This window comes from Mus musculus, chromosome 19 (assembly GCF_000001635.26).
Source record: "Mus musculus strain C57BL/6J chromosome 19, GRCm38.p6 C57BL/6J".
In the NCBI taxonomy this organism is placed as follows: Eukaryota; Metazoa; Chordata; class Mammalia; order Rodentia; family Muridae; genus Mus; species Mus musculus.
In genome coordinates this window covers 29,140,633-29,154,520 of record NC_000085.6, presented here as the reverse complement: position 1 = coordinate 29,154,520, position 13,888 = coordinate 29,140,633, and the positions used below count along the sequence as shown (strand labels likewise).

The 13,888-nt window shown below is 46.0% G+C and overlaps 1 protein-coding gene across 3 annotated transcripts in view; it reads right to left on the bottom strand.

Moving 5' to 3' along the window:
• Positions 1 to 10,669: 10,669 nt before the first annotated feature.
• Rcl1 (RNA terminal phosphate cyclase-like 1) overlaps positions 10,670 to 13,888 on the bottom strand; it is a 42,477-nt gene continuing 39,258 nt past the window's right edge. For 2 of the 3 annotated variants that reach the window (XM_006527246.4, XM_017318268.1), the window contains exon 5: positions 10,670 to 11,379. In XM_006527246.4, the coding sequence (XP_006527309.1) occupies positions 11,229 to 11,379 (151 nt within the window). In that variant the 3' untranslated portion in view covers positions 10,670 to 11,228. The remainder of the gene's footprint in view (positions 11,380 to 13,888) is intronic. The other variant, NM_021525.2, reaches the window with a different exon arrangement.

Here is a 13,888-nt window from a genome sequence, read left to right as displayed (position 1 = left end):
TATATTATGCAAACTAACCCAGACTTAGAAAGACACATACCTCTAGACATAGATCCCAGCTTCCACTTGTGTGTGTGTGTGTGTGTGTGTGTGTGTGTATGTGTAGGACAGATCATGATACTAGAAAGCAGACCAAGAGGGGAAGACTAGATGAGGTGCAGGGGCAGAGCATGTACCAAACAATAGTAGGTGATGGAATATATGTGACAAGGAAAAGCAGAAACAGGGGGCAAGGAGGGTGTGAGAAAGGGGGTTAGAAGAGTGGGAGAGGGTGGGAGAGGACAGGTAACAAAGGCATATATAATATCATGATGAAGCCCATTATTCGACATACTAATTAAAAAGAAGCAAGTAAAATGAAATCAAATGAAAATAATCTTGAAGCTAGAATGCCCTCAAGTCCACCTCACTGCCACAGACCCTGGGAGTTACAGAGATAAGTGCACCATTGTCCCTTTCTGGATTCTGTAATTCAACCTGGAAGCACCAGGAAGGCACAGGCGCTGCTCTGAGATGTGGGCTCAGGGCACTGGACCGAATCACCTGATCCATGCTGGTCCCCCATCAAATCTTATATTCTTACTGCATCATGCTTTAGATTGACTACACAGGATGCTGACAGACGAAGCCCACTTTTTTGCTTGAGCCTCTCTGAGCTGTTATTAGTCACTTACACACACACACACACACACACACACACACACACAAATAAACTACACCGATTAATTTCAAATCCTACTATAGTTTTCAAGGGTTTGGGTAAACTTGAAGAATGTCCTAATTTTGTTTCTGTTGCTGTGAAATACACCACAGTCAGAGCAATGAGCGGGAGAAAGGGGTTATTTTGAATATACGTCCACATCACAGTTTATTATTAAGAAAAGTCAGGGCAGAAACTCAATCAAGAGCAGGGGCAGGAACCACGAAGTGATGCTGCCTTTACAGTTTGCTCAACTTGCTTTGGATATTTATTTGTTTGTTTTTTGTTGTTGTTTTATTTGTTTTTGTTTTTTGTTGTTGTTTTGTTTTGTTTTTGAGACAGGGTCTCTCTATGCAGTCCTGGCTGTCCTAAAACTTGTTCTGTAGACTAGGCTGACCTTAAACTCACAGCCATCTGCCTGCCTTTGCCTCCTGAATGCTGAGATTAAAGGTGTGCATCACCAGGCCTGGCTACCTACTTTGTTGTATAATCTAGGTCCGCTTGCCCACACTGGGTTGAGCTCACCCACATCTATCATTAATCAAGAAAATGCCCTAAAGGACATGGCCCCAGGCAGATCTGATGGAGGCAATTCCTCACCTGAGGTTTCCTCTTTCCATCTGGTGCTAGTTTGTGACAACTGGACAAAACCAACCAGCACAGTGAATTACAGAGCTTTAGCTTTCTTTTCAAAACAGGAGAAATTAGGGTGCTGCCTTTCTACCCTTCCTCACAGTGTTCATCCTCTCATCTCTAAGTAGGTAAGTACCTAAAGAATATTCCTGCAAAAGGGCACCAAGGTATGCCCTGCAGTGACACCCGTGCCCTGGGTCAGTACTCCCAGATCTCAGTTCATCAAACCATGCCCCTGGTTCAGCATAGGCTGTGCAATCGGAGCTTTCCTACACTACAGTTTAGGAGCATGTTTGTGGGGATGACGTCTGTAAGGCAGGGACACGCACAACTGTCAAAGCAAACAAGAAGCACAGAGCTGCTCTGGGGAGAAAAGCGCTCCAAGGAAGATAGATACAATGTATCTAAATAGAGCTGGAGATAGATACAATGTACGGAAAGCAGTGCTGAAGAGGCAATCACGTCATAGTACTCCCTCTAACCTCTTTCAGGATGCGTCAGAGCATCTTTTAAAGTTCTCGAAATTCTTAGACGGGTTTCTACCAGATAGAATCCACTGCCCGATAAAGTATGTGATGCCATAAGAATAGTTCCATTGTGTTTTATTTGTGGGTTGTTATTTATTTGTTGGTTCGTTTATTTTTGAGACAGTCTTACTAGATGACCCAGGCTGGCCTTGAGTTTGCAATCTTCCTGCCTCAGACACTTAGTGCTGGGATGACAGTCATCAAACCCACCATGCTTGGCTGTGTAATGCTTTATCATGGAGATGTAACTAATCGCAATCATGGAGGATCTCAGCATTTGGGAGGGAAATTTCACAAAATACCCATGGAGTATCCTGTATTCCAGGGCATACAATCCTAGCAAATGGTCCACAGGGGACTGGGATGGCTGACGCTCTCCACTTGTTCCCGTCCTTCTTCTTCTGGCAAAGCTGCTTTAATAATATTGCAAAAAAAGGTTCCTGCTGCACCATTTCTTCCATCTGAGGGCATTTGTCACATGCTTTCTCTCTTTGAGGTAAAATGAGCAGGGCATTCAGTGCTTCAGTTGTCCTAGCCCGAGCTGGACAGGAGCTGTTTGAATCCTACATGCTCAACAGACAAAACTCAGGACTGAAAATAGCACCCACTTAGTCAGGAAAGCGCCCCAAGAGCGTACACAAATATCAACAGCGGCGAAAAGCACCCACGTGATCTCTCCATTTTAGAGAAAACAGAGCAGCCAGCCCAGCTCTTTTCTGGAGAGCCCATCCAGAGAACAGGCTAGCAGCATTCACGACAAGAGCTTGTTTTACACACAAGAGCATCTTTCCAGAAATCCACTCACAAGGCCCAAGCCCTCTTCCCATTCCCTGAAACCTGGTTCTCCCTCCTCCAAAGCCATAGCTTTGCTGGTCTTGATGTGGACGTGTCATCCTACTTACTTGGGATTCAAGAACAGCAGAGGCAGCTTAAGGAACTCCTGTCTCAAAAAAAAAAAAAAAAAAAAAAAAAAAAAAAAAAAGGTAAAAAGGGCTGGAGATGGGAGATGAGGCTCCATGATAGAGCCCTTGCCTGACACGCCCAGGTTCCTAGGTTTCAATCCCCAGTTAAAAACAGGCAGAGTTTTGTATCTCTGCAGCAGGTGCTAACATGGAGAACCCAGGTCAGATTTCTCTAAGACACAAGCATTTGAAGGCTCAGACTTGACCTAGTTCAACTGTAGATATTCAGGGGGCCTCCCATTTCTCTAGGGTCCTCTTCTCTACTTAGGGACTATTTCTCCCTAAGTTCTTCCGGCCCCATCTTGCCAAGGACTCAAAGTAGGTTCCAGAGCACATTGAACTATTAGGATGAGAGGATTTGTCTATGCAACTCTCAGAAAAACTGGGGTCCTTGTAATAATCACATAAGCTGAAAAAAGAAAGTCCCATCCTACCCACACATCTGAAGGTTTTAATTTCTGGAAGCCCACACAAGGGAATATGGCTTGGGGCCTGATGGGGTGGGCAGCCATTGATTTGAAACTGAGATATACAGATTCTCCATATTATAGGGAGGGTAGGAGTGAAACCTGGATTTTCCACCTCAAGTCCCGCACATTACTCAGCTTCTCAAAAATATTTCAGTCAAGAATGTGAGAGTTAAATGCATACCTGTAATCCTAGCACTAGGGAGTCTGAAGCATGAAGATCCTGAGTTTAAGGCCAGCCTGTGCTGCACAAGACCCTGTCTCAAAAACAAAGAATGTAAGACTATATTTTTCCTTAAAAAAAAATACTGCTATGCCAGGAACCCCTAAATTTCTACCTTCAGGAAAAAACCATGGTGTGACATTTTCTTCATTGTGGTTTCTATTGCTGTGATGAAACACCATGACCAAAAACAAGTTGAGGAGGAAAGGGTTTATTGTAGTCTATCTTTGGAGAAAACCGGGACAGGAACGCAAATAAAGTTTGAACCCAGAGGCAGGAGCTGATGCAGAGGCCATGGAGGGGTGCTACTTACTGGTTTGCTCCCCATGGCTTGTTTAGCCTGCTTTCTTATAGAACCCAGGATCATCAGCCCAGAGATAGCACCACCCACAATGGGCTGGGCCCTCCCCATCAATCACTAGTTAATAAAATGCCTGACAGCCCAATCTTATGGAGGCATTTTCTCCATTGAGTCTCCCTCCTCTCAGATGTCTCTAGTGTAACAAGTTGACATAAAACTAGCCAGCAGACATTAACACTGTTTTCTTCTCAGAATGGGGATGGGTTCCTGGGTCAAGGAGTTTGCAGTGCCATGTTACACAGAACATTCACTTACATGACGTGAGTCATCTCTTACATCACTTACAGAAACTGAATGTGACTCATTTCTGGGGTGGGGGCTGCAAAGTGTTCCAGGCCTCTGTCTACAATCCCTTTCCAGGGAAAGCCCAGCTATGTTTCCACATGACCCACACCCCCCAGGAAGTGCTACACTGTGTCTAGAGACCCAGGATCATCAGCCCAGAGATAGCGCCACCCACAATGGGCTGGGCCCTCCCCATCAATCACTAGTTAATTACGGTTAGAGACCGTAACTCAAGCCCAGCCCAGTGTTCTAGTCTAGAATGCTGCGGTCAGCAAGAGAGCAAACCAGCAGGTCAAGCCCCTAGGCTGCCATCACGGCATTGGCCTCCACGGAGCCTCTTTCCCAGGCAGCAGCTACCTCACAAGGTGCTCGTGCACTCTTTTTGTTTCTTTGAGAATGGGGCAAAACCATTTAATTTTTAATTGTTGGCTAGTGTTTTTCTATAAGCACGTTCCAAGAGTCATCTAAGAGGGAAGCTCAAGGGAGAAAATGTCTCCATAAGATAGGAGTAGAACATTTTAGTTAGTGATTGATGGGGGAGGACCCAGCTCATTGTGGGCGGTGCTATCCCTGGGCTGGTGATCCAGGATGCTCTAAGAAAGCCGGCTGAGCAAGCCTCCTTGGCCTCTGCAACAGCTCCTGCCTCCCAGTTCCTATGTCCTGCCTTTATTGAGGGACTGTGATGTGGGAACATGAGCAAAAGGAATCCTTTCCTCCTCAAGTTGCTTTCGGTCCTGGTGTTTCATTCCAGCAACAGCAACCCGGACTAAGACACTCGCTGAGGAAAACAGCTATGAGAGATGAAACTTAGGTTCTAAGTTTGCCTGTTTAACAGCCAACTATAATGTAAAACAGGACTTATATTGTAAGAGCAACACTTCTCCCGTTCAGTGCCCCACTTGATGTCTTCATTGCTTTTTTTTTTTTTTAACCGAAACCATTAACATTTTATACCCCCGGAAATCCGGAAATCTCCCTCTGCCACCCCTCCCATTCTTGAATCAGATTTCCTGAGGTTGAGGAAGGCAGAGCCACTGGGGGGCCACGGGCTGACGTCTGTATTCGGATGCTCTTTGTTCCAGCCAGGCCCGACCTTCTCCTCAGCTACAACTCCTATGCTGCCCCACATCTTGAACTGGTCGCAGTCACTTCTTCATGCTTGCTGCTCCTCTTTCCATCCAAGAATACCACTGGCTAAAATGTCCAACATTTAGGCTGGACATTAGCCTTCTGAATATAATCTTTTTTTTTATGGGTTATATATTGTTAAACTAGTTTTATTTTACTATAGTAAGTAACTCCTTACTATAGTACTGGAAGATTCTGGATGGGGGAAGGGAGGTTAGCAGGGGGTGTTGTGGGGTACCCTTCTGAGGGTGTTGAGGGGGTCTGAGCATGCAGTTTACAACTGCAGTCTTGCTTCTGTTTCCCCAGGATCCTTTGTCTTCTGTAAGAAACACTGGAGTCTTCCCTTGAGAGTCATCTCTTCCATTCTCATTGGTCCACACAAATTGGGTAACAATAACATAACCATCCAGAGAGGAGAACAGGACCCAGAGAGTCCTAAGAATGCTCTACTCAGCAATGAGAGATGCAATTCTAAGGGAATTAAAAACCAAACCAACCTCAGCTAGAGAACGGGAATAGAGACAATGTTCGACCCAGGAGCAGGGAGACAACAGTGGAAAAAGCAGAGCTGAGATGGGAGTGAACTCTGAAGATGTCTGCGTCCTGGGCTCAGCTACCCCGGAGCATGGGGAGGCCTGGGGAACTTCTCAGGTTGAATTTGCAAGTCTGAGTCAGTCTGATCTCTCATTTGCTGCTGCATTCTTTCCTACTTCAAAACCTGACCGTTCAAACTACTGTCCATACTCCTGTCAAGGTACTTCTGGGTTCAAGACCCCGAATCCCCTATTCTACTATCCATAAAAAAGGTGGCTCAACTTATCAGGCCTAGTTTCCCTTTGTAGTTAGGTTTTGTTTATATCCCAATGAGCAAACCAAGGCTCAAAAAGACTTTTAGCTCACTCAAATGTAGCGTCGTCAACCTGACTCTTGGAGTTGTATATTTTGTATTACATGATGTTCCCCATGGCACCAGACTAGTTATAGAGAAAAAAAATATTGACATACACGATCTCAAAATTGGCACAGCCATTTTCTCTCTTGGTGAGAATAGCGGCTCCTTACAGCTCCACCTGGCTGAGTGAATGTGGAGCTTTAGACCCAGCATTGCTGACGCAGTGAGGGCTCTCATCCCGCCCTCACTGGCTGGAACACAGAGAACCTCGCTGGGATGCCTGTAGGCCTCCTTTTTAACTCTGTCTTCTTGTTGTGGGGACAGTTTGACCTCAAGCTCCATGCAGGTGCCATAGCTTGTATCTGGTCTGTTAGCTGAGCACATCCAAGGACTAGATGTAAAGATATGGCCTGTGACTCATGTTGACATTAACCTGTTAGATGAAGGGCTACTTTGAATCGGCACCAAGAACTGAACAGCCAAAAACTATCTATCCCGATCTCAGGGTATTTAATAAATGCTCTTAATACTGGTATGCAGTGAGGTAGGTGCTTTGGAATTTCAAAAGAAACTAAAGGTCTGAAGGATGCAGAGCCAGCCCAGGAGTACTGACAAAGCTAGGATTTGGCCATAGGTCAAACCCTGAACCCTGTTGTTTTAACAAGACTCTACTGAAATTCAGGAACCAAAGGCTTCCTTAAAAAAAAAAAAGAAAAGAAAAAAAAAAGGGGGGGGGGCACACAGAATATTACAAGACATACCCAGTGCTTAATTCTGTGAGTTAAACAAGGTAAGACAATTGACTACGTGCTGAATACTAAGAAAAGGGTCGAGGGAGGCCTGGAAACAGGAAACCAGTGTTTGGGAGTCAGGGCCTCCCCCAGGAACTAGAACTGAGGAGGCTTGGAAAGAAAAGTGAAGGGTTCGGTTTAATTTCCTAGGCCTTCTGAGAGTTATCATACCACACATCAGAATCTCTAAGACGTCCCCCAGTTTTCCCTCTTAAGTTGCTTGGTGTCAAGAGATTTAATTTCCTGACAGTCGGTGCCCTTCCGGAGCCTGTGAACGCTCACTCGCTTTCAAGATTTCTAACAATTAAGCGTGCAAAAAAAGCACCGATCTTGCTTTCTGGATATTTAAGCGTTCCTGCTCTTTGCAGTTTGCAGCCTCCGATTTCCGGCAAACATTCTCGTAGCTTAAAAATCTTAGACACAATGCCTTTAATTGCGTCGTGGGTCTAAGACATCAGTGACCCACAGAGCTCATGACGGCGGGAAGCATGTGTCTGTGGAGTTCCAGGAACTAAACAGCTTGAAGTTGTTTGTCAGTTCCCTTCCCATAGCAAGACAGGCAGCCACTGCAAAGCTCAGCATGGGCCCTTCTCACATCCTTCCTTGAAGACCAGCAAGAGCAGTGGGAGACAGCCCTTGCTCCAAGACAGAGACCAGCAGCTACCCTGCTACTCTGTCCTAGCCTTGGTGATCCAGTCACATAAGCCAGAGAACAGAAAAATCAAATCAGCGTGTGCCATCACCAGCTTGAGTACCTTCCTTTTAAAAGGGCGTCTACCTTCATCAGTTTGAGTACATCAATTCCCCAAATCGTAGCCGAGAAAACCTAACAAGTCAGCCAATCATAATGGTTTTTGGATGCAAGGGTCTTTAAAGGGTTGGGGATTGTGGAGAGAAGAATAAAATATGTCCTGGGCTGTCTGTGAAACTCAGTGTCAGAAGTAACCCAGATGTTTTCGAACGAGTGTGATCGGAATCTCTCCTCGAGTTGGGTCAGACTTTCCTGACAGGTATGCGCCAGATATGACAAGGACCTCTTGTGGTCCTACACCCAGCACCCTGACAAAATGACTTCTGTTTGAGTAGAGGCATGGTGTGTTAGATCTGTTAGATGTCTCTGATAACCCACTCTTGTCAACTCACATCTCAGATGTGGCCAACAACAGTATGTGACGGCCTGAGCTGCCCACTCACATTCCCTGTTAGTCACTTGTGAAGGACAGCCTAGGGCAACGACCTGAATGTGGAGTTCTGCTTACGCGTCATTACTACTTGGATGGGAGTAATTACAGTGGAGACCTGGGTTGGGCATAGAGACCATAGAGCTGTATCCCCATCCCTCAGAACGGCTATAACCACACACTAAGTCTCCAACACAGAGGCATTTCCGAGTCTTCTCAAATCCTGACTAAGGTCCAGGAAATCCATTTATTCACCCACCCTGTTCCGTTCTCAGCCGGTTAAACCCATTCCTACTGCACACATTGACAAAGCTTCAAGTCAATTTCTCCCTACCTTCTGCACATAAGATGATCTGGAAGGAAAAGCATGCTTGTAAGTTTTGTGCCAACATGACCCCGGGCAGGCTCATCTGGGAAGAGGAAACTTCAACTGAAAAATAAATCCATCAGTCTGTGGGGCACTTTCTAGACAATGATTGCCATTGGACCCAGTTCACTGAGTAGTACCACCCCTGAATGGGGGGTTCTGAGTCCTGTAAGAAAGCAGGCTGAGCAAGCCAGTAAGCCACACATGGTCTGTTCTTCAGATTCTGCCTCCCAGTCCTTGCTCATATCCGGCGTCGACTTTCTTCCTTCATGATGCACTAAGATTGGACATGTTAAGTCAACACACACACACACACACACACACACAGACAGAGCCTTTTCTGCTCTAGCTGCTTTTGGCCATGGTGGTCTTATCACAGCAACAGAAACTAAACCAGAACAGGCCAAGACAGCAAGCCAAATTCCCAAATCAGATGTTTATACAGAACTCAAACGCAGAACTAAGCTCTTATTACATGAGCCCTGGTGAGTAGCAGAGTCAAGCACAGAACAGACAGCAAGCTGGCAGACGACCCCTGCCTAGCGGTAGTGCTTCTTTTGGGAAACTGCAAAGGGATCAAGAACAGGCTGTTTGAGCAAACACTGCGTTTGTGGAGATGCCTTCCTGTGATCGTCGGACTCAGGGAGCTGAAGAATCACAAGTCTGGCCTAGTTACTAACATCCTATCCAAGTGCGAAGAGGATAACTCATCCCTTCTGCTCAGTATAATCCCCCCCACTGCTCCCAAATGTTCCAACTCCAGGAGCAGCTGGGGCAGAGGCCTGGAACCTACCCGACACTTGTGTACCCTACAGACTGACACACGTGTCCCCTCTAATACTTGTGACACTCTGCTCAGGCTTCCACATGCTCCCCGATGCTGACCAACAGCACCATTTCCAAAACTTCCTCTATCAGAGAAAATCTGGCAGGTTCAAGACAATGTGGCCACTTAGGTCTGTTTGGGGAGCTCTGATTTCAACCAGCAGTGGCTTCAATTATGATAGGCAGAATTCTAAGATGACCAATCAAACACTAATTCAGATAGTACTATGACTGGCTAACCCTGATGACAGGAGGAGTACCTAAGTGGGAGTGCTATACCACAAGTTACTTCAAGTCCTATCAGGTACCCCAAGAGGAAGTCAGAGTCAGTTTACATGTAAAGGATTTGACACAGCCTTGACAGCTTGAAGAGGGAGAAGTCAAATGAAAAGGAGGCTGGCAGAGTCCACCAATCAAAGCTGTTGTTAGCCAGCAAAAAGATAGAACTCAGTCCTACACACCGAAACCTGCATTTTCATTTTCCCAGAGCCTGAGAGCTTGAGGGGCTAAGACCTTGAGAGCAACCTTATGAGAGGCCAGACAGAGATGCTAACCACACCTGCCACACTTCAGACCTACTGGCTCTGGAATGGTGAGTGAGCATCATTTTAAACCATCTATGTACAGACAGAACACTAACATGGAAAGCTCTGGGCTCAGGGCCGCATCCAGCATGTCCAGGTGTCCCTCAAGGTCAGATCTCTGGCTTCTGCATCCTCAGTCAGCAGCAAACAGCACTGCTCTCTCAGTGAAAAGGAAAAGGTTTGGAGGAAGACAGTGAGGCAAAGCCATCCTGACTTCCACCCAGACGCCCTCCAATAGGGAGAACAGTGGCTCCTGATCCTGTAGACCCATCACACGTAGAATCTACCGAGCACAGGGGAGTCCACCACGGTCCAGGATATCACCGCACGTTCTTGCTGGTCTCTGCCTAAGTCCCTTCTTAGAAGGCTATTTGCAGTAAGCAGTCTCGAGTGGTGACATAGTATCTCTAGTGGAACAAAGAACAGACTTGCTATGAGAAAGGACCTGTCTTCCTTGCCCATGATACAAATTTTACTGTATGTGCACCAACCTGAGCCCTTCCCTTCCACAGCAGGACTTGGCAGTAGAGACATCAGTTTAAATATGTTTATGCTGCCTGCCAGGCTACAAAGTTCTGTGTCTCTGTCCTGGGACTTTGATGTCTTCTATTAGCATCCATGAAATTGGAATATTAGCTTATATGTAGATAAAATCCCAGATTCTGTTACATCTTTAAATCAGATCTAATGTTTCTGAATTATAAACATCAAATGAAAAATAAATACTCTGATTTACACTACAGTGCAATTAGAAGAATAAAAACAAAATTTTATGCCATACCTGGGATACAGAAAACATTTAAGACATGTCTGCCCTCCCCATCCCAACCACCAGGCCCACACAAACACAAGTTACCATGTGAGGTATAGCATGTGCCCATGCAAGCAAATTATTCCTAAGACGAGAGAGGGAACCAGTGCCCCAACTTCTGGCACAACAGACTGGAGGTCTTCTACACACACTGTCACGTTGTCACATAAACCCTACACAGAGCCACAATCCAAAGATGAAGAAGAGCTGCTGGGATACTGTCTAGCAGCGTGGCCACTCACGGAGGGCCCCTCCTCCAGGTGAGTCTGGAAGCCCACAGCCTGGGCCTCCGAGGAATGTCATTGGAGAAGCAGCTGGAAGTCACGTGGGAGAGACAGCTTGTATTTGCAAATCAGTATTTTCAGTGGAAAAGAAAGTCTGTAATGTTAAGAGGCCGCCTGTCCTGGATGGACATGCCTGGACTTGGTCCCTGTGGTCCTTCGCATCTTTCTGCTTCATCCATGCACAGCAGAGCCTGACGTTGTACAGGATCACTTGAGGGTCTTGCTCAGGTTAGAGAAGCCAATACCAACGCAGGTCATTAGCACTTTGTCCCCGCCCTTCAGTTCTTCACCACATGGCTTGGTTTCAACTTTAAACATAACCTGGAAAAAGCTCTTCAGATGCCGCAAAAATTCTATCCTAAAAAGAAATAGTGAGAACGTTCATTTTAAAAGAAACTCTGTCCTCCTAAGACCCCAAATTTTAATTTCTGAGACTAAAAACATTGAAATTAAAACTGTCTAATCAAAAAGGCTTTAATATTTATAGCCTGTCAGCTTCCCAAGAGGCCTGGAGCAGCCTGTGGAGACACGCGCGCGCGCACACACACCTCAGCAAGGTAAGTTCGGCTGGAGACAGGCTAGAGGTTAGTGTAAGACACTCAGCCTTCCCGTCCCACATACTTATTACAGTCACAAATATGGAGGTAATTTTGAGTGGTGCATATTACATTTCTCCCCTTAGTCAGAGCACCATGGGGTAAAAAAAGATGAACAAAGACAATTTCTTATCCTGAACGCCAGCAACTGCCTTCTACTTACTCAACAGTATTTTCTGCGAGTCTCTATTAGAGTCAGGCTCTGTTACTGGTGCTAGGGACACTGTAGTCAAAGCAAAGATGAAACCAGGAACTTCCCCATGCAGATCTCCATCTGCTGCTACAGACTACAGAAGAAAGTTCAGGATTCTTAAGAACAGTTGTTAAATTTTCAATGAAGCCACAGAGAAGGAGGAGGGAAGCTGCAGTTGTGGTTTGGTGGTAGAGCCCGCCCTTGCCTAGCAGTAGGGGGAGACGTGTGCTTATGTGCTTCCGTGTGCATATTTAACAGGAGACAAGTGTTAACTGAGGTACCAGAGAAGAGCTCACAGCGAACGCTGTGAAGATTCATGAGGCTGTTTCTTCCCACTCCCTGCAACAGAAAGCATGGCATTCCCCTTCCTGAGACAGCGGTTCTTCAGGCACACTGTCAAGAAGCTTTAGGGGGTTCGAACCGCTGCCCTAGGACACTCAGTGTGACCCCAGTTAAGCCACAGGGCTCACCTGGAGCATTCACTAAACGCATAGGCTCCTAAGGGTTAGACGAAGTATCCCCATAGAAATGCCTAGAATCACAGAGCCTATGTAAACACACACTCTCCTCTTTCCTGAATTCTATGTTGTCGGGGCATAGGGGCCAGAAATCTTCCATCAGCAAGCATCCCCCGTGGCTCTTATGGAGCAAGCTGAAGGAACACTGCTAAGTGAATAACCTGGTGTTCATCTGCAATAAAGCATCACACAGACACCTGTGGCACACTGGTCCTGATCCGGCCAGCCTCCCCGCCCCAGCCACATAGTTCTAAGCCTAAAGTACACAGAGAGCACCTGAGGAACTTTCATCATACGGATTCTAGACGGGCACATCAGTGGAACAAAACTGGGAGTCAAGAAATAAACCCACAGACTTAAGGCCAAGTTAATAGCCTTATCAGGAATAAATCAGGCAAATGATATGGGAATGACCAATTATTCACAAGCAAAGAATGGAGGCTTTTGACTCCTTCCCAGCACACGGAATCAGCTCCAGCTCTTCCAAGGTCTTTGTAAACGCTGAAACTATAGGGTGAACGCCATTACGTTCGGACAACGAACAATTTAATGGTTGCCAAAACAGAAACACCAAAATCAGAGCAATGAGAGAACCAAGAACTCTACAGTAATTTAGGAAAACAACTAAAAAGACAGGCAGGAGATCCAAGTACAATGGAAAGAGGCTATCTCGTCTGCCATTAGGGAAATGAAAAGCAAGTCTGCAGGAAGAAACTACTTCATGCTCAACTGGTGGCACTAAGAAAGGCACAGTGACACGTGTGATGGGAAGCAGCGGGTAAGCTACTGCACACGCCATGACAGGAATGTAAAGTACGGCTGCCTAGAAAACAACCAGCCCTTCAAACTCAAGCACAGAGATGCGTGCTCCAGGGAGAATGCATGCCCCGGGACAGTGAAAGCACACAACCTGCAAAACCACCTACAAACACACACACACTCGCAGCGGTGCTGTTCATAAGCGCGAACCACCCAATAAGAGCACATAAGGAGAACACCCCAATGTCCACCGACTGACAAAAGAAAAGGCGTGTCCTATTCATGGGGTGTTATCAGCACTTGTATGTGCTCCAACAGGATAAGCGCTGTAAACTGTGCTAAATGAAAGAAGTGGTTGCTAAGGACCTATATCATTACATAGGGTTATGTTGTTTTCTAGACAACGGTCACAAGAGCTCTCTATTACTGCGACAGAGCTGGGACGACAGCGGGACAAATGGGCAGCGACCACAAATGGCACAGCGTTTCTTTCCGGGGTGATAAAAATGTGCTAAAGTTAGACTGTGGTTATTCAACTCTATGAGTATACTAAAGACTATTAAACTGAACACTGTAAATGGGTAAGCTGTATGGCCGGATAAATTATATTTCTACACATCTGTGAGTTTAAAAAATGTACTAATCCCAGGTCCCAACCCTAGTCAGTTACAGATGAAATTAAGGATGAAGCCTGCTGCGGTGAATGTGCCTCCTCTGTGCTTGATCCACTCACAGGAGGGAAATATACCAAGAGACTAGATCATAGCAGATCAACTCACCCTCTGTGTGAGCTGTAGGCAT